At 36.5% G+C, this 25,579-nt stretch overlaps 1 protein-coding gene across 4 annotated transcripts in view; it reads left to right on the top strand.

Moving 5' to 3' along the window:
* The window catches only part of TTK (TTK protein kinase), a 29,986-nt gene extending 4,815 nt beyond the window's left edge, over positions 1 to 25,171 (top strand). For 3 of the 4 annotated variants that reach the window (XM_030945906.1, XM_030945903.1, XM_030945905.1), the window contains exons 5-23: positions 3,587 to 3,693; positions 7,267 to 7,410; positions 10,490 to 10,598; positions 10,712 to 10,787; positions 10,869 to 10,966; positions 11,501 to 11,600; positions 12,315 to 12,432; positions 13,779 to 13,960; positions 14,080 to 14,216; positions 15,633 to 15,759; positions 16,822 to 16,914; positions 18,622 to 18,779; positions 18,865 to 19,016; positions 20,198 to 20,322; positions 20,634 to 20,714; positions 21,922 to 22,098; positions 22,403 to 22,493; positions 22,728 to 22,825; positions 23,927 to 25,170. In XM_030945906.1, coding sequence (XP_030801766.1) covers positions 3,587 to 3,693; positions 7,267 to 7,410; positions 10,490 to 10,598; positions 10,712 to 10,787; positions 10,869 to 10,966; positions 11,501 to 11,600; positions 12,315 to 12,432; positions 13,779 to 13,960; positions 14,080 to 14,216; positions 15,633 to 15,759; positions 16,822 to 16,914; positions 18,622 to 18,779; positions 18,865 to 19,016; positions 20,198 to 20,322; positions 20,634 to 20,714; positions 21,922 to 22,098; positions 22,403 to 22,493; positions 22,728 to 22,825; positions 23,927 to 24,016 — 2,263 coding nt within the window. In that variant the 3' untranslated portion in view covers positions 24,017 to 25,170. Of the gene's footprint in view, positions 1 to 3,586; positions 3,694 to 7,266; positions 7,411 to 10,489; positions 10,599 to 10,711; positions 10,788 to 10,868; positions 10,967 to 11,500; positions 11,601 to 12,314; positions 12,433 to 13,778; positions 13,961 to 14,079; positions 14,217 to 15,632; positions 15,760 to 16,821; positions 16,915 to 18,621; positions 18,780 to 18,864; positions 19,017 to 20,197; positions 20,323 to 20,633; positions 20,715 to 21,921; positions 22,099 to 22,402; positions 22,494 to 22,727; positions 22,826 to 23,926 lie in introns of all 4 variants that reach the window. The other variant, XM_030945907.1, reaches the window with a different exon arrangement.
* The last annotated feature ends 408 nt before the right edge of the window (positions 25,172 to 25,579 follow it).

Genomic DNA, 25,579 nt, shown 5'->3' with positions numbered 1-25,579 from the left:
TTAAATTAACTGCCTTAGGATAGGAAGAATGTCCCAGAACATCATTCTCTAGTTCCATACTTCGAAAATTACTTTTGGTTGTGGTCATTTATTGCTTATTCAGTGCAAATTCAAGCAGTGTGGTTGTACAGATGTGTTCAGACATAATTTGGGACAGGGTTATAATTGGAATTTTTTTTTTGTAAGAGGTTCTTTTGTCACTTGAAATAGTACAACAAATATTTCAATGAAGAGCTGTATTTAAACAATACAGAAATCTAACAATCAGAGCTGAGCAAGTTATTTTCCAGTGGACATAGCTGATATTTTTCTTGTATGTTCTTCCTCTATTTGACTTTCTGGCATATGGTTTCATCTTGCAGTATGATAAATGTCTACTTCTTGGCACTGTCCTTTGCATGGACCTTGCTGCATCACTGTTACTAAAAGCATGCAGTGGAAGTAGTCTGTTGAATCTCCTGTTGAGAAACAGGAGTGAATAATGACCTTGTCAATCTTCAATATCTTGAAGAGGGAAGGTGTAAGTGGAGTAAAGAATCTCTTCCAGAAAGGTTTAAAGATACATTGCCAGATGTTATTCAAAGATCAGTTGCTTTTCCTCAGAGCAGAAACTGTGTAATATAGGCTTCTGGAGCCTAGTTTGTGGAAATTCTTTTCCAGAGTAGTGATCAAGTCACATCTCTTATCTCATTGTAAGAGAGTTTAAGTTCAGAAAGGTCGAAGTGATTAGGGAGGTAGGAAATAATCTATTTTCACTTGATCTTTAGAACATGGTTTGAAAGGTGGGATACTTTTAAGATGTGTGCAGGAGTTATGTTCAGTATTCTGTGTGATGCATTGCAGAAAGCAAAACAAAAGGGGCTGTCAGTAGCTTGTTAATACATGAATAGTATGAACAATACTAGTTGTGATGTCTCACTGAGATATCTTCAGTTGTTTCGCTGCTACAGCCTCTAGGGACCTTTGTGGGAAAGTAGTCTGTCTTGTTTCACTATTAAAATGCACTCTACAGCTCTACTAAAATAACTTTTACTTTAGTAGCCAGCATTACAGAATTTACCTATCTCACTAAGTAGCTCAGGTCTGCTCTTTTTGTTTTCTGCTGCATATTTTTTAATTGGCAAATATCATCAGTCATATGTTTCTTGACATGCAAAATAAAAATTTCTTTTAAAAAGATGAACAAGCCACTCCAAACTCCTTTTGGAGATTAACTTAATCAGTGGCTACTTATTTGGATCTTTTGTGTTTGGCATGTTTACTTACTGCTCATAATGTATTCTCATTGCTCATAATTTTTTTGTTCTCAATTTCCCTGGTGTTCTACACTCTACCTTCTCTGTTCCTGGCTATCAGTTTGTCCAGTACTATATATTTTTATCTTCACTTGGTTTTAGGTTCTGTTAAAGAAAATCCTCTCATCTCATGACTTTGTCAAGTGCTTCTAGTTTTTTTTTAGCTATTGCAAGTAAAGCAATATTGATACTACAAGTTAAGTGACACTGATAGGTGCTCTGATGCTACCTTGGGTTGGAGAAGAGATGTGCTTTTCAGTAGAATTGTTTGCTGTTCTCCCAAATATTCCACCTAAACAAGGTGGAAGAGTAAATCAGCATCACAAACTTCAGAAGCAGTGATAGTGGCTTGAGGTTTTAGTATCTACTGCCATCAACACTGTTTTGTTCTGATTGTAGAATGCTAAGTGGTTGGAATGGATCTTAAAGATCATCTAGTCCCAACCCCTCCTGCTGTAGGCAGGGATACCTTCCACTAGACCAGATTGCTCAAGGCTTTTTCCAGCCTGGCCTTGAATGCTTCCAGGGTTGGGGCATCCATAGCCTCCCTAGGTAACCTGTTCCACTGTCTCACCACCCTCACAATAAAGAGGGTTACCTCTTTATTGTGACTACCATAATTTAGGCCACCTAGCCCAAGTTCCTTCTTTCATTTTGTACCCATTTTTGCTAGTTCTACCACTAGAGTTCCTGACAATAAGTCCGTTTCTGGCTTCCCTACAGGCCCCATTCAGATACTGGAAGTTTGCTGTGAGGTCTCCGTGCAACCTTCTCTTCTCCAGGCGAACAGCCGCAACTTTTCTAGCCCATTTTCATAGGAGGGGTGCTCCAGCTGCCTAATCATCTTTGTTGTCCTTGTCTGGACTTGTGCCAACAGGTCCCTGTCCTTTTTTTCGTTGGGAGCTGAATGTAGTGTCTCAGGTGGGATTTCCCAAGAGCAGAGGGGCAGAATCACCTCCTGTGATCTGCTGGCCATGCTCGTTTTGGTGCAGCCCAGGATTCTGTGTGGCTTTCTGGGCTCCAAGTGCCCACAGCTGGCTCATGTTGTCTTTTTCATCAACCATCACCTCCAAGTCTTTCTCCCCAGGCCTGCTTGCAGTCACATCTCTGCTCAACCTTTAGGTGAGAAACTGGATTATTCCATTCTTGGCACTGGATCTTTTTTGTCCTGGTATCTGCTTTAGCTGCAGTCTGGCTGTGCCAATACCTTTTGATCTATTGTTATACCAAGGTTGTCTGAAGAACCCTTGAGCGTGCTCTGAAATAGTTGAAGACAGCAAATGCTTCTATGATTTTCTGTGTTGTACATTTTCAGTGCCAGACCTGCTCTTGTGGCATGCTTCTGGCTGTAGCACAGTGCCACCAAGCGTGTGACAATTGGTGCCTATTGCTAGTGTTAGGTCTTGTTCTGTGTATTGCTATCCAAGCTGTTGCTGCTTTCTACAGGAACTTAAATTTTAACAAGCTCTTTGAAAATGAATGTAATACAGGACAGCTTAATTTCTCTGGCTCAGACTTTGCATGCACAAGGGTTTTTCTGTGCCTGTTCTATTGTTTTGGATAATCAGAGCTGAGTTCAGTAAATCTATGCGACTCTAGTTACATGCCTAAGTAACATGAAAAACTTCTTTCACTCAAAAATCCATAGAATTCTACTGAAAATGTTCCTTACCTTACCATGTTGTACTTTTATTTTGAACCATGGTCATAAATGTTTTGCTCTTCCCACTTCTAAATGGTACCTTTGGGTACCTGTTGAGTCAAGGGGGAACTTAGGAAAGAATTCCTTTATCTCTTGATTACAGATGTTGCTGGTAAAAGTGTTAAGCTACTTTTTTTTTTTTGGCAGTTGAAACATAACATTAATGTATTATGTAGTGATGTAGATTTAGGCCTTTCGTGTCTTGACTGGTATTTGCAGAGGCTGTAGTTGCTCTTGAATATTTAAATGTTGATGTGCTGTGTGTAAGCATGAACCTGCTCAGCAATCTGTGGCTGAATGTAACACTAGGATTAAAATTTGCCAGAAGTAAATGAACTGTCAAGTGTGGAAGAGCTTAAGGATTGAGTCCTTTGAGCTTTGGAAAGGTTCACCTTGATATCTTTCAATAATTAGAGTTTAAAATTCTCTGACTATTTGTAGTTCACTGATTGCTCTAAGAAAAAGGAAAATCTTTGGCCTATAGGTGGGTTACTTTTTCAAAGTTATTTAAAGGCTTCATCCAGTACATGGGACTTAATCCTTCTCAGGCTCTTCACCTTGTTTAACTATGAATGTGCTGTCTTTACAGGCTTCAAGATCCAGAGGAGGCACGGGACCAATTTCATCTGGCCAGACTGAACTGCAAGAAATTTGCTTTTGTGCATGTGGCTTTTGCACAGTTTGAGCTATCACAAGGTGTGTAAAAAAAACCAAAACCAACCAAACTTGTTTGGTGTTGCTGTTCTGTGTTGTTCTCAGTTTTGTTTTAAACTTCTGCTCCCTTACGGAATTTGTAAGTAAACTGATAGGTATTGAATCAGAAAGAAAAAAATTGTGATTTTTTAAAATTGAAATTTACTGAGAGCATGTGTTCACTTTTAAAATGAAAATATGCACACCTTTCATTGTTTTTTTCTGTTTTAGAATTAACTTTCAAACTAGGTGAAATTTGTTAGTAGTTTCTGGTTTTCGAATTTAGGTCTTGCAGTGGAAGGCTTTTGAGTAAGGCTCCTCCTTCATGGAAAAGTGAGGCTCAAATACTTTGCTTGCTTGTGGAACAAATTCTGTCCTTTTCCAAAAAGCATTTGTAGATTGTTTTTTATTAGCCCAAAATACACTGTCAATGTGCAATTTGGTTGCCCTGGTACTTGCTGGAAAGGCTGTGTTGGCTGCCCACAGGCTTGTGGGCTTGTGTTTTTGGATCTTTTGAATCTTTTGTTTCCTTGGGTGATTTGAGCAGTGGCATATTTCGCCCTGGGTATTTCTTCCTTTGACAGTTTGCTCTGTACAGAAAGACAAGCACATTCCATGAAAGCTGTTGTATTTGAATGGAAAAGACTTAATGAATATATTAATTTTTTTTGTGATTTGTTTTCCTTCATGTTTTTTTCAGTATCATGCAAGTTATGGTATATTGTTGTATGTTGTATATATTTCTCATACTGCCTAGCATGAGAAATTCTCCCCAAACTTAGCTGCACTAAATAAATTAATCTGTCTATTCTACACTCTAGATTCTGAATACATTTTACTGGTTATCTTCCTTTACTTCTGTTTATTTTCCACTGATAGTGGTGTTGCTCCAGTACTACTTTTTAACTGTATTTTAGGATATTGTTTAGATGCTCAAAGTGTGTGGCCCATGGGGCAGAGCCATTTTGTTAAAATCAAAGTCAATACTCATTTGTCATGTCAGATTTTCCAGTTCTTCTTTTCTGATAAATTGATTTGCATTAGAGCAGGGAAGGCCATGAACCAACTCCCCCCTCCCAGAAGTACATGTTATGTTTTGCGAATGACTCCTCTACAGGATGGGGAAAAAAAGACAAAAATTTGCGTGTTTGTGTCTTGAAATTACACAGTTTCTGTGTTATGCCTAAGTCAGTTATCTGACCTGTCTTCTTCTAATATAAACTTGTGGTATTGAACTTCTAAACAGTAGTAAAAAGAAGATAATTAATTAGTGAGCACTGGATGTTTATTTAAACAGATACTTAAACACTAATACTGCAATAACAAAGATATTGTTAAATAAGTGTAATAAAACCTATTGTGTAATTTAATAAAGTGTAGAAATGTTGCTACAGGTTACCAGTGACTAAATTCATCCTGTAGTTATGGGATGTGTTCATGCAGTAGTTTACCTTACTTTGACAGTAAGTAATCAACCTAGAATGAAGTCCTCATCCCCAAGGAAATAAGCCAGTTATGATTGGCTTTGTTTTATCTGCAGTGTGCTCTCTGATTTATATCTGTTACCCTTGAGCTGATCTAGGTGTCCTTTAGTAATGTGTATGGAGCCACAGTGTCCCTGCTGGGTGCTTCAAAGAGGATTAGTGGAACATGTGAGTTGTAAATTGTTACTTAAGAGTGATGTTCCTTTTTCACTGTGTCCACTTAGGCCAGAGGGAAAGGAGGGTAGTGCTTTGTTGCTTCTTCATCCCGGTGATTTCAGCAGGGCTTGGCGCACCTGCCATTGCTTGCTTTTGCATTAAGAAGAAAAACTTAATCACACGTTCTCTTCCTTAGCTCACAGTTTTGCTCAAGATAAAAGCTCAAGTTGTGAAATTAGATTTGGTAAATTGATGTTGATTTCCTAATAATTGAATATTAGTGACCTGGAAATGGAGTGACACAGTAAAGGTGCCATTCTGTTTTTTGTGGCTCTTTTTTTACTAAAATACTGAGTAAAATTTCATTTAAGTCCCCCAGATGAAGAGTTGTCTTGTCATTACTTGGGTACCTTGGGTGGTGTGTTTGAGGATGATTTGCTGTGAATTGGTCAGAACTCATGACCATAAAACTCTACTCTTGACTGTTTCAAATCTTATGCCAGGGTTCTTGATTCAGGCTTGTGGCATCTGATGGAAGTGGACTGGTTGGAATTCAGAAATATTTCTGGCTTGATTTTGTGCCTTGGTTCCTCATCTGTTAAGGGGGATGAAACAGTTTTTCACATACACGTTTTGATGTCATGCTTTTTCTTACTCAGGGAGGCACGCAGTACTAGGAGGAATTACTTTAGAGTAGCAGGTCTTGTTGAAGCAATGTGTGGTTACTAAATATAGCAAAAGGTAGAATCAGAATGCTGATTAAGGATTCTTAGAGCCTATCCACTTGGCTAATGATTTAGGAGAAAAAACAGTATTTGACTATATGGTTAAAAACCAAATTCTAACAAGTTAGCACAAAATTTATTTAAATGAAATTATAGCTCATCTAATTTTGGTGCTTCCTTGCTTCATGTTTGGCATCATCCATTTAATATTCTAAAAGTAGATTACTTAAAGCATAAGTTCCTGGTACCTACACTGCACTTCCACCAGCCTGAACTACAGTGATGTCTAACTTCATTTATGAGTGGAGTTTTGAGTGCAGGGGACATGGTGCTCTTAGATATGCTATTATGCATATACTTGAGTATTTCTTATAATATATATGTGGCATGAAGGTAAGAACCAAGTGGTTTGTTTTGCTACTTTGGAATGAAGGAAGAAGGGAATTTGGGGTTTCAGGGGCAATGACAGCTGTAGCAAAACATTGCATCATTTTGCCCAGATGTTCTTCAAACCAAGTATTGTGGTTGCAGTACACTTTTTCCCTTATTTGACTTTTTCTAGTAGATGGCTGTGTACATGTTTACATATGTAAATTGACTGCTTCAGTATGTTTTGTCAACATATTCCCTTTCCCACCCCAGCTCTCTTCAAAGTTCTCTGTTTATGCCATTTAGTAATGTCTAAAACTGTAATGAAAAAATATCCTCGCTTTTCTCTCCTCTTAACTGTAGTGCTGTCCAGAGTTGTAGTTTTATTTAACAACAGCTGGTTTTAAATGTGATTTCTATTAAGTGCCTTAAAGATGTTTGATAATATATACATAATAAAATTTTTACCTGGTCAGATCTAAATGGAAGTCCATAAAAGTCATATTTCCTTACTGATACAACAGAAAAAAAAATTTTAGAATGAGTACAATTTTCTTACAGTTCCTTTAACACTGAAAAAAATACTGAGAATACATATTTTGTGACTTGGTGTTCAATTTAATGTGAAAAACTGACTTGTGTGATTTGCTTTTAACTATTTTCAGGCAGTTTCCTTAAAATGGCAATGTAAGGGGAGGTGTCCCTAATGAACAATGGCTTCATAGAACTATGCAAAGTGGATATAAGACAACATGAATGTAGCCATCTCGTTAAAAATATCTTGCCCCAGTGTAGTTGTTTTTTACTTCTGTGATTTCTAACTCTGTGCTTCTTACACTTAGAAAATGAGAAGAAGTGTAAGCAGATCCTTCAGAAAGCTGTGGAGTGCTCTGCTGTTCCTCTGGAATTGTTGGAAACTGCTCTGCAAAACTTACATTTGAAAAAAAACCAGTTACTTTCAGATGAAGAGAAGGAGAACTTTGCAGGTAATTGCAATTTCTTAAAATACTGGTTGCTTATACATGTTGTGATTTTTTCCAATCTAGAATCACTAGTGTTTGTCCCTTCTAGATACAAACTCAGAATCTCTGTTGCCCAATAAACAGGAATATTTGTCTGTATTATAAATCTCATTCCTTCAATGCTTGTTTCCATCTTCAGTGCAGTGACTGCAGTTTGCAGGAGCTGTGGTATGGTCAACTCAGTGATTCTGCAGAGGGTGTTCCTCTGGCTGTCATCAGGGATTTGTAATAGAGACTGACAGCTCTAAGTGTGAAGGAAGAGCTAGTGTTGGTAGAGAAGAATTAGGACTGAAATATACAGACTAAACTACACTTATATAGGTTGCTTGGAGGTGCATCTTGTGACAGACTGGGAAAGAGTTGACAGTAATTTCAGTGAAGTCAAATCTAGGAAAAAGAATCCATTTCAACTTTATTTTGGAGAAAACCCATATTTTTGTCAGTACAAAACTGAAGTGCTTGGCTGTATCATGCATCCTAAGTGATCCTTATTGCTGGGTATATAACTTCAAAAAGGGAACAGTTATTTCTTGATGTTTTCAAGAGATAAATTTGTTTGGAGTGGAATTGAGCAAAAAATATGGTTTGACTTCAGCATTGAAGTGCGTGTAGCTAACACTTTCAAGAGTGATGTCTACCACTTCCATATTTTTGCATTGTGTAAGGACAGGATTAATGTAAAATAGGTCTGATTTAATTTCCTTAGGGATATATCTTCAGGAGTGCTGTTTGAGATTTGCTTGGCTCCTGTTGAATCAACCTTTTACTGAAACACTAGTGAGGGTGAACTCTTTGAATACTATTCAGTTATGGCATTCATTTCTAATAAACAGAATGACAGAAAATAGTTTATCATTAATTGGATATAGACATCATAAATGCCACTGCTGATGTACTGTGCCACAGGAGAATATCTTGAAGGATACCAATATCCTTCGTGGATTGTATCATTTTTTGCTGACATTGACTTGCTGCTGCAGGGCTAAGGAAATACCTGTGAGAATGAGTGGCAAAACCCTGCCTGCCAGTTAGGAAGCAGTGAACTGTGGGGCAAGAGTAGGCTCATTTATTTTTTCATATCTATGGGTTTGTAATTAGGTATTTGAAAGATGCAAACTATTCATTTAGTTATTTAAAGATTAAAGTTTAAAAGGTAAATAACACCAGACTTGAAATATCTCAAACTCTGGGACATAAAAGGGGTAAATCACTGAATTTGGCTTTAAGTGAATATAGTCCTCTGGAGCAACAGAGGTGATTTTAGTATATTGGCATATAGGTATTTTTTGTATTACTATTTGAAGAGCTGCTTTTGAAAGTTTTTTTTATTTGAAAATATGAATGCTGTATATGTAAATGCATTTGTTCACAGCTTCAAAAGATTGTACAGAATGTTTTTGACAGTTATATACTGTTAGTGTTGTGATGCAAATATAGACTATGCATCAAGTCTAGAAACCTTTGGATTAATTCCTTTTTTTCTCTTTCATTCGTGCACAGCAATCTAAAGTATTTGGCACACCAGGTGCAATCAGACATGTTCACTTGGGAAAAGGTAGTTTAGTATTTCAGAAATGCAGAACCACTTTAGAATTGTTTTGGGTGGAAGAGAGCCTTAGGTCATGGGGTCCAGGTGTGGCAAGGAGTATCATAAGAAGCAGATAGGCTGTCTTAGTGTGAAGGAATAAAAGTATTGTAGATCACCAGCTGGGTGTGGGAGTCCAGTGGCCAGCTTGGTGGTTCAAAAAAAAAATCTTTGAGGGAAAAAAGTGTGAGTTGCATTTGTGAGATGTTGATGGTCCTGGATTGGTAATAAAACTACACTGTACATTGAGGCACTTGTTTTATTTAAATGAGTGGTTTGGTCTATTGGCATAAGTAGTTCATAAAACGTTAAGTATTCGAAATAGCCACTGTTCATCTACCAGAAGTCTGACTTCTGGCTGAAAGTAGAAAAGGGATATGGGAGAGTTCAAAAGAAAAGTAAAATCCATTTTAATGAGCTAAAACAAATTTAAACATGTTAAGTGCTATATACAAGTCCTTAAATTGTGATTTATTGGAAGGCTGTGGATAGCTGTGGATCTTGTTGGTCAAGCAGATAATTTCCAATATTGATGGAACACAAGGCCTATGTGATGTAAAAGATCATAATATATAGTATCTTGGTTAGAATCTTTGAATGGTTTGCATTGGAAGGGACATTGGAAGGGACATCATCTAGTTCCAACCCCCTGCTATGGGGCAAGAATACCTTCCACTAGACCAAGTTGCTCAAAGCTTTCAACCTGGCTTTGAACACTTCCTGTTGCCTTTGTGTTCTTTTTTTTTTTTTTAATATGCTCTTTGGTGTCTGTCTTAAAAAAAGAACTTGTATCATTGAAGAGATCTTAATCAAAATAACCAGATATTAATTTACATTTTTGAAAAAGGGTTTGTCAGGAAAATATCTGAGTTCAAGTGATTATTGTTTATCTGAAGGTACTTAAAATAGCTTGTACTCCACATTGTTCCCTAAATGATGAATTAAGCTGTGTTGTAATGTGAATGTGCGTTCATTAACGTGTTGATACATTTTCATTAGTGTATTCTGAGTCCTTGTGGTTTCTTTGTCTCTGAGAAATAGCCTTCCCTTCACCTGTAGAGAAAAATAATGTGGAAGACAGTGTTGTTCTGAAGTGTTTATTTGTGGGTTTGAGGTTCTATGAATTCTGGTTGTGTTTATATCTGAAATATATACTTTCACAAAGCTTATTAAGTTGACTTGACATTTAATTTTAACATTAATGTGCAACTTCATAAAACTACTGCTAAATATTCAATAATCAAGCAAGAGTCTCTTCTGGATTAAGATGAGGCTGGTGAATGAGCTTTTTGCTATTGCCTGCCTTGATACTCCCTGACCTTGCACAGCTTATATGACCACTCTCAAATCTGCTATCAGTGAGATCAGCTGGTTCAATTTAACCCAATTAATTGCTTAGAATAATTTGGTTGAATTTGTGTGATATGATCTGAATGATTCTAACTATTTTCCCTACAGTATCAAGTACACAGGAGTCTGGACTTCAGAATATAGGTGGAAATCACAGAAGCTTAAAAAAGAATGATTCTAATGAAAATTCTTCTACTATTAACAGATCTTTATTTAGGTAATGTCTTAATTTCTTATTTAATGTCTTATAACCAAAAGCAAGCACATACACTACAGTGTTGTGTGTTTTGCTTTGTGGGTTTTTTTTGTTTGAGTTTGTTTTTGCTTTAGGGAAGAGAAGTCACAGGAGCTGGGTGCCCTAGTTAATTACCACAATCCATTGAGACCACTAAACAAATCTAACCAGGTAGAACATGTAACATTTTCTTTAAAGTCTTAAACTCTTTATTTTGCTGTACACACCTGGTGACTTTGAATTTGTTCTAAGATTTGCCCATTTGGGAGGATTCCTGTTACCCTAGTATCTGATGATGGTGACGACATGGAGGATTCAGATGTTCCACTCACGGCTAGTGTTACAGAGAGGTATGGTTATTGGATTTACCTACAGCACAACAGACTTTAATACTCCTTTTCAATGGTACTTTTATTGGGTAGTGGAAATGTCAGATGTCAATGTCAAATTTGACCTGAAGGATAGCAACAAATAGTCATTGTAGTTGCAACAGGTAGTGCAGTAACCTGCTTCTAATCTTATGGAAATTCTTTGTATGAAAGCATGTGAATATGAAGAGAAAGCATGTTCTGGCTAATCAGTAAGCTCAAAAGAAATGGAAATTAAAGTGGAAATAAATTTTGTTCAAAATATTTTTAAGTTTATGTAGTCCAGTTTTTAAAATAAGAGAAAATACAGTCTTGTAACTCAAGATATTTTTAAATCCACATTTTGTAGGACTTCTTTGTATTGTTCCTCACTTTGCTGAGTGGACCTGCTTTTCTGTATATTTGAAACTTGTAGCCAAAAGTCTTCACACAACTACTTTTTTCATGTCATTCACAAAAAAGACTGTTGCCCCACTGTGGTGGCATGTGATGTAACTAAGAATGTTACTTCAACAGGCAAATGTCCAGCTCCAAACAAACAGCCTTCGTTGCACCTTTTCCACCATCAGAACCGAAACCTTGTGGGCGCAATTCGTTCAACCTGGGAGATTTGCAGGTTACTTAAATATTTTTTAAATACTTGAAGGAACTCTAGCTATCCTATGATATTAGTAAAAAAGATAACAGCTTTTTCAATTCAAGAAAGAAATAATGTAAGATTTCCCTTTAAGTAATCATTTGTGGATAGAAACATTCATTATGGCTTTTAAACTTGAAATTTGTTATGCATAATAGGGCATTAAAAAAGAGCTTTCTCTGCTCCTATCAGATGTACTGTTCAATGGGAGTGGTGTTTGGAATATGATTTATCAAGAGGAGATAAACAGATTTCAACTTGACTATAGGACCTCTTTCAGCTGAAGTAATGAAGTTTACCATGGGAAGACCCTATTTAAGGAAGTCAATTCAACTCAGTGCTCTATGGAGCCATAAATTACAGCTTTTGATAGAGATTTTTTTCATCAAAAACCACATGTCTTGCATTACTATATCGTATATTTTCACGTCCCATGTCCCCATCTGCTAAAAGAAAATTCCAGAACAGAAACCACTTAGGCCTTTATTATAGAAACTGGATTATGAAAATTCAGAATGTTGATGTAGTTAAAAATAGCATCAGTAATACTTGTCTGTGTAACCTGCACAGTTCCCTGAGGCAAGTTTGCTTTGCAGTGCACCTGCCACTTAATCACCTTAAGGAAATGTCTTTTGTATGCTACTCCTGAGTTTCCTTTGATTCTTTTTTTAAGATGCTTTTTATGTTCTTTAGTCCTTACAAGAAAGAACAGCTTTACAGATGTTGGATGAGGGCAGCTCAGAAACAGCTACCAATTCAACTGTAACTCTCAAAACCAAAGTGGATGCAAGTCTTGTGTTGAAAAGAGCAGGTAACTATTAATGTCATGTCTAAGTAGTTTGAAATAGAATGAGCATTGAAAATGTGCTATTCTGTATTTTTTTAAAGTTGCTAAATAAAATGTTTTCCAAAAAGTGGAATTTACTGCGTTATTTGTACATGCCTTTGGAGAATAATTCTTCAAGTTCTTTTAAAAACAATTTTGTATTTCAGAAATACTTCACTAGATATTGCATGGATTTTGACTGTTGTATGAAGTCAGCTAAAAATAGGGATGGTATTAGATTACATTCTGTTGTCTTTCTGGAAAATGTTGTAACCAGCTTGGATTTATAGCAAGGATTTCAGGGCTAGTAAAATCTAGAAGGTTGCTATTAATTATTTACCAACTTCATGGAATACATGTATTAACCTCCTATGGTTAGTTGCTAACTACTTCAATGTTTCATCAGAAAGCTGGTTCCCTAAGTGGTGTTCTCATCCTGCTGAAAAAATTAGGTGAAAACAGGAACAGTAATGTCTAATATTGCAAGAGTTAGATTTAGGATTGTATAAGTACATATGTATTGTAGGAAAGAAACATTACAATTGAAAAACTGTATTTTTTTTTAAACTTCAGTGTTCCCTCAGCTCCTCAGTGAGCTTTTCCCACTGACTTGCATTGGGAACAGTTTGGTTTCAGGTCATACTTGCCCTGTTTGTGCTTCATTCATGTTTCCAGGTTAGATGTTGGTTGAGGTAGTTCAGTCCTTCAGCAGTTGACTTGCACAAGGCTGCTCAGCATGGGATGTTGCTTTCTAGTAATTTGAAAAGAAAACTTTTTAGGCTTGTGAAGGAGCACTCTTAAGCTGTGCTGTTTGCAGCTTGCACTGTCACATCCCACCGTTTCACTCTTGTACTACCTGTGCAAAAGGAACTAGGAGACTGTGTCAAGTCCCTTTAGGCCTCTGCCTTCAGTCACTGCACTTGGATTATAGGTTGCCTATTGTTGCAGACAGCAGACTTCTAATTTGGAGTATGGTAGTAAGCTTATCTTCAGTGCTTTATAATAAACCTGCTCAATAGCCCAGGATGTTGTAGTATGATTTGTGAACCTACTCTCATTGCCTGAGTTGGTGTAGGAAACAGTTGCATCTCTGTTACTGTTACAGTGTTATCCTAAGACTTTTTGAAGAAAGTTGCCACTACAGTTTACTACACGGACTTGAACATACGGCCGAGGACTTCATTAATGTCTTTTAAGGCCTAATTCCAGTAAATTGTCCGTGTTCTAGTCTGATCTAGAAAATGAGGTAAAATTATTGTAGTAACTTTTCAAGTGTTGAATACTGAATCATTTTAATAGTCTGGTTTTTGTTTGGGTTTTTTTTTCCACAGAAAATAAAGTTCAGCATCTGGAGCTGAAGGCACCAGTGCCCAGGAGTCTGGAAAGTCAACAGCAACAATCTAGTTTTGGTGGAAGCTATAGAAAGCAGTTGGAGCAGATTAAACTAAACAGTGTTAATGCGAGAAAAAAAATGCCAGCTCAAGAGGTGTCACAGAAAAGCTGCTATGGAGAGGTAAAGTAATAAAAATATGTTACATGTGTGCTAGCAGCCTTCTCATGTTGAAGAAATTATTTCTGTGTTCCTAATTGTGGCTCCTTGTGTGATATAATATCTTGCTTTGCCCTTTGTAGGGAAAACAAATGAACATTGAACAGTCTGGTCATCCTGTTTCAAGACGATCATCACCATCAGATGCTGTTTCTAAGAAAAGTGACCCATCACATGTTTATGGAACACCAAGCACCACATCTAATGATTATATGGCCTGGTAAGCCTACTATAAGGTGGTAGTTGATCTCTGGAAAGGTTTAAGCAGATTTTTACAGGGTTTGTTAAATTTTTCTGTTCGATAGCGAATATTCCAAGTGCTTCTGTGAAGTGCCTGACTTTGAGATTCAGATTGTGTTTAGGGACCTTTGCCTTTTGGGGCAATTTTCAGCATTTGAATATTTACCATCAAATCAATAAGTCCCTAGTAGACCGTTTACCTTTTTCACTGATCCCTGCTACATGACACTTTCTTTTGGATAAATTATGTGGCTGAGAGGCTTTTTAGATTGATAACTATATATCAGTTTATTTCCCATGATGCAAATGTCTGAGGTTTTTTAAAAGCACTTTGATAAATCCAGAGGCTTGCAGAGTTAAGCACTTGTTAGGAAATTATAGCATTTGTTTATCCATGGTACCTTAAATAAGGCATAAACCCCTATGCCTGTGTTGGCAAATCTTTCTAATTATATGATTAGTTTTTGTTTTCATAAGTCTCTAGGATGAATCATATAGGTCAAGGTTGTATGCTGAGTAAGTACTGTTCCTGTTGGTAGGACCTCTGTGTCTGTAGCTGTAGAATTCAGACTGTAGTTAGGGCATGAACCACATAATTTCATGAAGGAACGTCATGGAAGTCCTTGAATAAATTCACTTTACTTAGTTTGTACATGCTAAATATGCAGAATTGCTCAGTGTTTCTATTTCTCTATTTGGACTGGTTTTGTATTTTTTTTTTACTTCTGTGATTTTACTCTACCAAATAAATCCTAGTTATATACATTTTTTTCCAGTTCTGATCTTGACATTAGTTTCTGTAAATACAATTTGGGAAAAATTAAGTATGTTCAGAAATATTACTAAAGAGATGGTAGACACATCAGGAGAACAAATAAAAAAACCATAGGATATTTTACCATCTTTAGTTTTCTTAAATCAATGATCTTTCTGCTCATACAGAGTGTAGCTAAAGCTCTCAAGGCAATCGTGAGAGTTTTTGAAGTTGTCTGTCTTAATATGCTTACTCTAAAAAATAGGTAATCTAAAAAGTTTTTGAATAAATAACAAGAAGGTAGAGAAGAGTAATGGGCTCAAACCGTCTTGTCAGCTCTTCTAGCTTTACATTGCCTTCACTTTTCAGTTGCTGGGAAGTGCCAGCTATTGTCTGAAGATAGTGAGTTTGTGTTCTTAAAAATATTTGCTAAGTATGTTATAGTTTCAGTGTATTTCTAAAAGGACTTCTAAATGAAGATGTTGAAGTGGTCTTAGTGATAATTACTGAATGAAGTGGAGGCTTGAGCTCTTGCTAGTCACTAGGGTTTAACTTTCAAGAAACATTGAAGGTTTCAACTTTGTTGTTAAAATAATCTTAAGAAAATACAACTAATGCAGATACTGTTTATTTTTTTGTTAGTTTCAGCACACCAGTTGTAAAGGACAAGTTTCTACCAGGATGTCAAATTTCTACTCCCTACAGCCAGTTCCCTTATTATTTACCACATACTCCAGTGACTCCATTTCAAAATCAAGTTGGCTTGCAGGTAACAATTTTCTGTTATTTTAGCACATATTTTCATTGGGAACTACTTTGGGTAAAATAAATGTGTGTATATTTTTTTTTCATCTGAAGTTACTGTTCATCTTCCTGGAGGAGTAATGGAAAGTAGTCTAGTATTCGTAAAATAACTTTCTTCGTGTGTATGTCTGAATTTAGATGACCTAAGTCAGATGTTGAAAAATCAGTTCAATTTTGTCAAAATGCTGGAGCCTTTGTCTGCAATCTAAGCCTTTTCAGGTCTTACTTAATGAGAGAGAAAAGAACTAGAGCTTCTATTTTTGTTCTGCAGTGCTTTTACAGTGGTATTACCCAGTACAGTATCATTAAAAAGAAGCAGTGTGTTGAAAGTCATGAGTTTGAAGGAGGTAAAAGATTGCATTTCTCCTCCATTTCTTTTAGATTTCACAAATTTTGATACATTTGTTGTGGCCTGACATAATGTAAAAATGGGTTACCTTAGATGTGTTGCATATTCAGGTAGGAGCCTTCCCAATTGTAGATAAAACTGGGGGATAGGTTTAAGCTTCCTACCAGATGATAAGTATTGATAAATTAATAAATCAAACTTGAGGCCTTTCTATGGCTTGGTGTAGCAGATATGGGCGATGCAGGCGATGTTTCAACTTCACACTACTGCAGTCTTTTAGCTAGTAATTAGCTTCAAATAGAATGGTAGATGGTTTCAGTACAACTCTTAAGTTTCATGCTGAGACTGAAAGTCTCTTGGATAATGTAATTTCTGATGTTGTATATAAAGAAGGAGGTGTCGCTAATGACTGGGAAACCTTATTAAAGCAGATATTTTCCTTGATTTCTAGTGTGAGGAGCATTGGTACCTTTACGTGAGTGCAGTGATGTCACATGCCAAATGATGATCAGTGTATGAGGATCTAGCTTTCATTTGAAGTTTCTTTACTGTTTCTAAGCAACTTTATCATCTTCAGAAAGAGGAAGACAAAGCGTTTTAATGTAATAAAAAGTAGAGCTCTCAAGTTCTGTTGCATGTACCAATATTTATTTCTTAACCTTTTTTATGTGTACACAGGTTCCAGCTTCTGTACCCTCACATGAATGCCTTGTCATCAATGGAAGAGTTTATACAGTGTTAAAGCAAATAGGGAGTGGAGGCTCAAGTAAGGTAAGGTGCTGCTTCATCCTTTTAGGCAGTCACTCATTTACACAGTAGGACAATCTATTGTAAATACACTTTGAAGTCACCTAATGAGTGCCTAGTGTTAACATGTATGCAATGTTTGACCCAGGGAATCTAGAACTTTGCTGGTGTGCCATGCTTAGACTTTTTGCTCTTGAAGATAATTTCTCTGGTAGAGTAAGCATTGAAATTCCTGGTAGAATCAGCTCTTCTGTTGAAAGAGATGTGCTGCATTGTGTACATCCTAATGTGAGAGGCTGTTGTTTAGAGCAGTGTGATTACACTGTTGGGCAATGGGTGACTTGTAAAGTTGATTGAGAGCCTGAAGGAGATAGACCATCTCTTAACTACTTCTGTAACTTGTGTGAGAAGTAGAGTTGTAGCTATGTCTGAAGTGGTGAGTGAGATGCTGTTTACATGGAAATCTGGGGTCATGGGAGCTTGGGAAACAATACTGGCAAAATCTCTTGGGTTTGTTATAGTTCCTTACTTTCCTAACAGCATAAGCAGTTTAGCTGGATGTTGTGGGAGACTACGTCAAAGGCCTTACAAAAGTCAAGATAGATGACATCTCTATCTCTTCCTTTGTCCACTGATGTAGTCCCTCCCTCACAGAAGATCACTAGATTGGTCAGACAGACTTGCATGTGGTGAAGCAGTGCTGGCTCTTTCAAATCACCTCCCTGCTCTCCATGTGTTTTAGCAGAGCTTCTAGGAGGATGTGTCCTAAGGATAGCTAATTTAACTAATTACTTAGAGGTCTTTCTCTTTGTGAATCCATGTTGACTCTCTGATTGTTGCATTCCAGTAGTACCCAGTAGGATAGTCTCTGTAATTTTTGCAGCAACTGAGGTTAGGCTAACAAGTTTGTAGTTTCCTGGGCCTTCCCTCCCATCCTTCTTGTCAGCACATTAGCCAGCTTGCAGTCACAGGGAACTCCAGAAAGAGGAGCTCTTTGTGTTGCCAGTGTATGGTTATAGAATGAGGTAGGATGGCAGGGACTTCTGTGTGTCACTTTCTCATAGTCTGCTTAAAACAAGGCTAAAATAGAGCAGAGTATGCATGGGGTTTGTGTCTAAATATTGCCAAGGATGGAGATTTCATAGCCTATCTGGACAAGCGGTTTTCCTGTTGGACTGTATGACAGTGAAAAAATCCAAACATCAACATGTAATTTTCCTTGTTTTAGCTATGTCTGTTGCATCTCATACTTTGATGGTTCAAGAGGAGTCTGTCATACCTTCCCTTTAAATAGTTGAAAACTGCATATAGGATTTCCTGCGGCCTTCTCATCTTAAGACTAAATGAGACATCATGCTCTCAACCTCTTCTAATGTGCCATGTGATCTAGCCTCCAAATGATCATGGTGTGACAAAGTGAATGTGTGAGAGCAGATCAAACCTTTATCTCTGAGAGTGTTATTTCATAATCTTTATCTTAGGAACACTGCAGATTCATGATGTACTACACCCGGTGAAATATAATGTGGCACCAAGATAGTTTCTGATAGAGGGTTGTTTCTGTTGTAACTGGTGTCTTTGATTTTTTTCATGCTGACTTGTATTAATTTCTTCGTGTTGTTTCTTCCTTTTCAAAAGGTAGATTTTGGTATTCAGGCTGAGTTGAGATGAAGGTCCATGGTACATTGGAATTAGGGATGAATGAAGTTATTAACAGATACTGTTTCGTAGGTGTTTCAAGTATTGAATGACAAGAAGCAGCTGTATGCTGTCAAATATGTGAACCTAGAGGAAGCTGATCAACAGACTGTTGAGAGCTATAAGAATGAAATTGCTCATTTGAGTAAACTGCAGCAACATAGTGATAAGATCATCCGCCTTTATGGCTAGTGAGTAAATACTAACTTGATTTAATCAGTATTTCTCTATAAAAAGATATTTCCTTCACTTTTAACATACATGTTTTATTTTTAGTGAAATTACTGATCAACATATCTACATGGTAATGGAGTGTGGAAATATTGATCTCAATAGCTGGCTTAAAAAGAAAAAAAAGATGGATCCACTGGAACGAAAGAGCTATTGGAAACATATGCTGGAAGCTGTTCACACAATCCATGAATATGGTATTCTTAAATAATTCTAGGTATTTGTATAGGATATATGGCAGATAATATGGCTCTTGTTTTAATTTTGGAGGTGGTATTGTTTTTAATCTTGGTGTAATCTTAGTGATCTTCAAAGATGGGTATTTACTGTATTTAAAAAAAAAACAGTGATGCAGAAAACCAAGGTAAATCTTGATACAGAGACAGACTTGGCTAACTCAAGAAGAATCTCACAAATATCACTGTTTATGTAATGCTATCTGCTTTCTTTCAACAGCCAGAAAATATTTTCTGTTTTAGACTACCTTGTATACTCCCACTTGTTCTGTTAGACTCAAATTTTAGCCACTCAGTCTCTCCATACTTAGCTTTGACATTAATGACAGCTCTGCCATCTTTACTTTGACAAAGTGTTTAAGCTTTCTCCTAGAGTTCTTCAGGCCTTCCTCTCCTCTTTACCTATATAATTGCGTATGCATCTATAGCATCTATATTCTGTTTGTCTGTATAGTATAAAGGAGAGGCAGACTTGGATCTTTTCCTATATAATAATGAAGTGAAGAGTAGTACATGTAGCAGAAAGTATCATCTCTTTTCAGGACTAGAGCATTCCATAATATAGCAAACAGCAAAACCTCTGAAATTCAGTGGGCATACATACATGTGATGTTCTGAAAAAAGACATAGATTTTTGTAAAATATCAAGATTGGTTGATTATGTAGATAGTAACCAAAATGCATCTTAAATTGCGCAAGTAGAGTTTGTGAGAAGTGAGTTGTGTATATTCCTCAGTGAATGGTACCTTTAATCAGACTAAGCAATATAACTATTTATTTTAACTACCTGCTTAGCTAATTGAAGAGAGCTACAAGCATGGACAGGCCACTGAACTGCTTCAAAGCAGCAATCCAGTGTGGCCATGTGCCCACAGAGCTGTCCCCAACTGAGACAAACTCTGTAACTTAAATTGCTTGGGGCTGTTCTGGGGTACCTGCACGTTTGAATAAGTAGTAATTCTAACTGTAAATTCATGCAAGTTAAGAACTCTTTAGGACAAAATGGAAGCACTTTTATGAAATCTGCAGAGATGCAAATAAAGCGAATCTGCATCTTCTCTCTGTGCAAGGGTTATGGGAATTGAGTAATGCTAACCTTTTATGGTAGTAATTTGGATTTACTTTAAACACTTTTTTTACAGGCATTATTCACAGTGATCTGAAACCAGCAAACTTTCTGATAGTTGATGGAATGTTAAAACTAATTGACTTTGGCATTGCAAACCAAATGCAGCCAGATGTGACAAGTATCATAAAAGATTCTCAGGTGAAATACTTCTGGAAAATTCATGTCCACTTTTCTGTGAAATGCAATAGTACCTGCTGATAATTTTGATTGTAATAACCTTAATTACTATTGAAATCTTATGCTGAATGGTTTTATATTTGTACATGAATATTCATGTATATTGTTTTTTACATGTTTTTAATGAAGAAAATAATAATGGCATTCAACCTTAATAGAAACAAACTTTTAAGATGCTTTTCAGTGTTTTGGGACACAAATCTAAGTTTTATTAAATTAATTAAATTTAATGCATGCTTTACTTAAAATATTTTTTTCATTTTTATGGCTAGGCTGGCACAATGAATTATATGCCACCTGAAGCAATAGAAGATAGGTCTTCCTATGGAGAAAATGGCAAGCCTCGTTCTAAGGTAGTATGATCTTTTTCCTCCTATTCCCTTCATGTTAAGAAGGAAGAAATTCAATGATATATCTTCAGATTTTTTTCAAAATCTTCCACTGAAACTTGAACATAAGAGAATTTATTGTGCTATGATGGTGTGCAGAGTTGGAAGGTTAAGCTTAATCTCCCTAACTACCTAAAAGCATTTGGCAGATGGTGTTTAGAAAAATGTAAGTGCTCAATCGCTGAGGAAAATTGAAAGTAAAACAGAGGCACAGGCTTGGGCATTTTAGGGCCACATATGAATTCAGTGTATCCTATTAATTTTTCTCTGCTACAGAGTATTGTATATTGTAGAAAATTTTACAACATCACCAGGGCAATGGAATATGAATGATGAGAAAAGTACTGAAGGGAAAGCATTTTTCACATTGGCAGTCAAAATTCAACTGAGGGTTACATGGTTTAGTGCAAAAGTATTTAAAATCCATATGTACTCGCATGTACATGAAGATTAACTTTTTAACAGTTGAGTGGAAGTATTATTATGTAATGAAATACAATCTTGGCTTCCTAAACGGAGAATAAAATATTTTAAAAGTAGATTTTTTTTAAGGATGGTAATTTTTTTACCTTTTGTAGGTCTAAATTAAAACTGCATGCAAAGTGCAGATTTTTTCAGCTCATCTAAGCAGAAATCTAACGACTGTGCTGGGAGTCAGGTTCTCTGTATGCATCTTTCTCCACTTCCCCCCTCTCCCCTACTCTGTGCTTCTCTTGAAGTACTTCAGCTTCAACAGGACAAGTGCAAAGTTGTCCTGCAAGGAACAGCCTGAGTGTCAAACTGAATTGTGGCTTTCCACTTAGGAGACATAGCAGTGATCTCTCACCATTTCCTGGATTTAAGTAATTTAGTATGCTTTTAGCTGTATTTATTTTTAAATCTGAAATTAGAATCCTGCAGTTTGACTTGTTAAGGACTAACTTTATTTTTAAGTTGGTTCTTCAAGTAAGTTGGTTTTCAAAAATAGTTTAGAAGAATAGTTTTCTTATGGAATATTAGTGTAGGAAGCCACATTACTGTCTTAGTAGATAATGGCGTGCTGCCTTGGTGATTTTGTGTAATAGTAACAAAGATCTCTTATACAATGAAAAGTGTACAAATACATGATAAATTGACTGAAGGGCCAGCTCCTTAAGTAGAGACTAATTTTTTTTATTATTTTTAATATTAGATAAGTCCCAAAAGTGATGTGTGGTCACTGGGCTGCATTTTGTACTGTATGACATATGGACGGACTCCGTTTCAGCATATAACAAGTCACATCAATAAAATGCATGCTATTGTTGATCCAAGCTATGAAATAGGGTTCCCAGATATTGCTGAGAAGGATCTTCAAGATGTGCTGAAGGTAACCGTTCCTTTTGTTTTAAGTAATGGTAATTTCTTTGTTTAAAGTATATTTTATAAAACTGAATGAATTGTGCTTGCAAGACTTTTTCCACAAAGAGATGCTCACTGCTACTTGTAGTAACAGGCCTTATTCTAAAAGAACTAAGCTAGAGCTACTCGCGTAGTTTCCATATTAAAGTCTCTTTTCAGCTCAATGCCAGCTAAGTCCGTCCTTTGTTTCAATAACCAAAGTAAATACTTTTAATTCCTCGAACAATTAATAATTTATAGGCAAAACATTCTTCCTCTTTCTTCATTTGCAGCGCTGTTTAATAAGAAATCCTAAAGAGAGAATTTCTGTTTCGGAGTTGCTGGTACATCCCTATGTTCAAATTCAAAGTCATTGTCAAACAGGTACATTTATTTTAAAATACATTTTTATTAAATAGTATTTGTAACTATGCATTAAAAACCACTTTACTCTTAGAAGTACTATGAGCATGTTGATGTGACTCAGTTTTGTTTGGTGCCTACATATGCTTCAGAATAGACTTCAGTATTTTAATTCTTAAACCTCTTGCAAACTGTTCTGGCAATTTTTACACTAATAATGTATACAATTTCATCATAAGTATAAATTACCTGCAGGTGTCCCAAATGCAAAAGGAACAACAGAGGAAATGAAACGTATCCTTGGGCAGCTTGTTGGCTTGAATTCTCCCAATTCTATTTCTAGAGCTGCGAGGGTAAGTAAATTGTCTTTTTTATTTTGTGTAGTAGTACATGTTCATGCAGACCAAGGTTAGAATGTTTAGTAGTGAAAGCTGAAACAATACATACATAAAATCTTCAGCCATAGCTGGGAAAACATTGCATATCTTAGTGCTTTTATTTGCAAGGATGCAGAATCTCTCTACATTATTCTGAACTGGAAAGGTTGAAAATGGTGCCAGTAATCTTTACTTTTAGTTTTTTCTTTCCTTTCCACCTCCTGGTAGATGTGCTTTGCTTTTAAGCAGCCCCTATGCAGGGGTCTTCTAATTTAAGAACCCTCACTATGGAAAAATTATCTCAGTTGATCTGTTAAGTGTGCACACTTTTGGACTGCAGCTGTTCCTGCTTCCTGGAAGTTGCTGAGCTGTTAATGCAGTGCAGTGTAAATTAGTTCCTGTGTGTTGAAGTATTGCAGCCTCTCTGTTTATTGCCTGAAAGAGAAGCTGGATAAATCTTCAACTCCGTTCTTTCTACCTGTGTCTCAGAAGTGATGGTGGTAAAGTATACATAAGACCTAGAGAATGCAAAGCTGCTTTCATGGGGAGGAAAGCAAATTCAATGTATATTAAATCTAAAGGAGTTCATGCTTACACTTCTAGTTGCAATTGATCTGTTTTGAATATGAGGGTGAACAAGTAGTTATTCTTCTAACAAAATGGTGATGTGGCTTTTTGTGGGCATCTGAGTATCTCATGTAAAGCTTGCATGCCCCCAGTACACAAGAAACTCCTTCCATGCTGGGGTTTCCATAGTGGAGACATTTAAAAGAGTAAACTTGATTTTTAGATCTCTCCAGCTCATTTGTTCTCTCCTGACTTGTGAAACTCTGTAACTTTGCCCACACTGCAAAGTCAGCGTATGTATTTTCCCCTTGGCACTGCACTGCATTACAGCTGGTTCAACTAAGCTGTCTTAAGTGTGTTTTTATTTTTTGATTTGACAGAGCAATTTTAGTATGGAATATTTCAGTATGTGATGATTTATTTCAAGGGATAATTCTTGTTATATAGTTTGAATCCATTTGCAGTACAGCTGTGTTCACCTGAATACCCTGTGTGTTTGTTAACTTTCAGACTTTATATGAACAGTGCAGCAGTGGTAAAACTCTTGATGTATCAGCATTTGCAAAACCTGGGAGTCAAAAAACATGGACAACAAAATGATGTACTACTGTTCAGGACGCAACAGATGTCTGGTCTGTTCAAAAAGTATTTTGTGCTGCTAGCTTTTAAAAGGACACTCAGCATAAAGTTTGCATTTTTATATGTACATTGTGTTCTTTTGGTAATGATTTCAGGTCATTAAAAAGAGCTTAATTGAATGCTTTTTACTGTGGGCTCTTTCACTCCTTGCACGCTGCTTGTGTTGAGCAATGACAATGGCTACTTGGTGATTATGGTCTGTGTTACTTACAAAGCACTACAGTGTTTGTGGAGTACAAAAACTTGTAGGAGAATCTTTTAAGATGAGATCTTATGAGAAACTAATATAAAAAAGTTCCCAAAAAAAGCCAGTTGATGTACATGAAAAACATGAAATACCTTTTGAAACATCTCCTAAGGCATGAACAATGCTATGCTGTTCTGTCCTTTGCTAACAAATACCTTGGAAATGAGCATTCTGTATAAACCACCAGTTACAATATTGGTAGATGCATGTAAATGTCACCCAGTTTTTGAGCTGTTCCTGTGGTTAAATGTTGTGATGGAATCATCAGTACTGTGTTGAACTTGTATGAATAAAATGGCTCTTGTTGTATTAAAAATGCTATTACAAGTTAAGTCTGCTTTTCAAATTTCAAAATAGAAAATCCTTCAGGATTCACAATGGTAATAAATTACTAATTTGGGTTTTTAAAAGCATTAATACTAAGCATTCTCTAAAATGCACTGAATGTAAGAGAAGTGGATTTTACATGATTGTATTGGATTGGTCAGGTTTTAGCTGAATTACATTTCTGGTGTGAGTTGATGTTGATACCTGCCCTCCCTTGTTTTGGATTTGCTGTGATTCTCCACATTACACAGGGAGAGTGATCAGAGTGGGAATTACTCCTGATAAGCAGGAGGGCTGAAGCAGGGGCAGAGAATGTGTGCTCCACTTCAGTGTTGGAGCACACAAAGAACAGCACATCTCCTGACTAAGAGTAAACCTGGAATGATAAACTTAAGGTGTTGGTCTCGTTGTCATTGTGTGAAACAGGGTGTGGAATCTCAATTAGTCATCTGTCAGGATGGGGGTTGTTGTCCCATATTTCTAGTGAAAAAGGCTTGTTCTCCATAGAGGCATTGGTTTTGCTTATTTTTTTAAAGACTTAGTGCTGCTGCTGCAGAAGTTCAGAGGTAATTCAGGCATAAGGAGTACTTGCGCTAATTGTACTCCACCTTTTGCTTATAGTTTGGCTTCAACTTTGAAAATTTTAATATCTATATAACAATGAAGAAAAAATCTTATTGTTCTGCACATTTCATATTCTAAACAGTTTGAGAGACTGCTTAGGTATGGGAACTGAAACACTTTGGCTTTCTCTGGAAGGGAGGAAGAAGTATCAGCCTCTTCAGAGAAAAACCTGTGAAGAAAATCTGCAGAAATGTCTTTTCATAAAGTGAAAAGTTTCCCAAGTCCTTGTCTAGATTACAGAGCTTGAAAAAATTATTTGTAATTATTCTAATGTTACAGTTGTTATCTTTTGCTGTTTTGCCTCCCTAGTTTGTGTTGAATATTGA

Source organism: Camarhynchus parvulus, chromosome 3 (genome assembly GCF_901933205.1).
Source record: "Camarhynchus parvulus chromosome 3, STF_HiC, whole genome shotgun sequence".
NCBI lineage: Eukaryota > Metazoa > Chordata > Aves > Passeriformes > Thraupidae > Camarhynchus > Camarhynchus parvulus.
The sequence above is the reverse complement of the archived record's forward strand: the minus strand, read 5'-3'. Positions and strand labels throughout refer to the sequence as shown.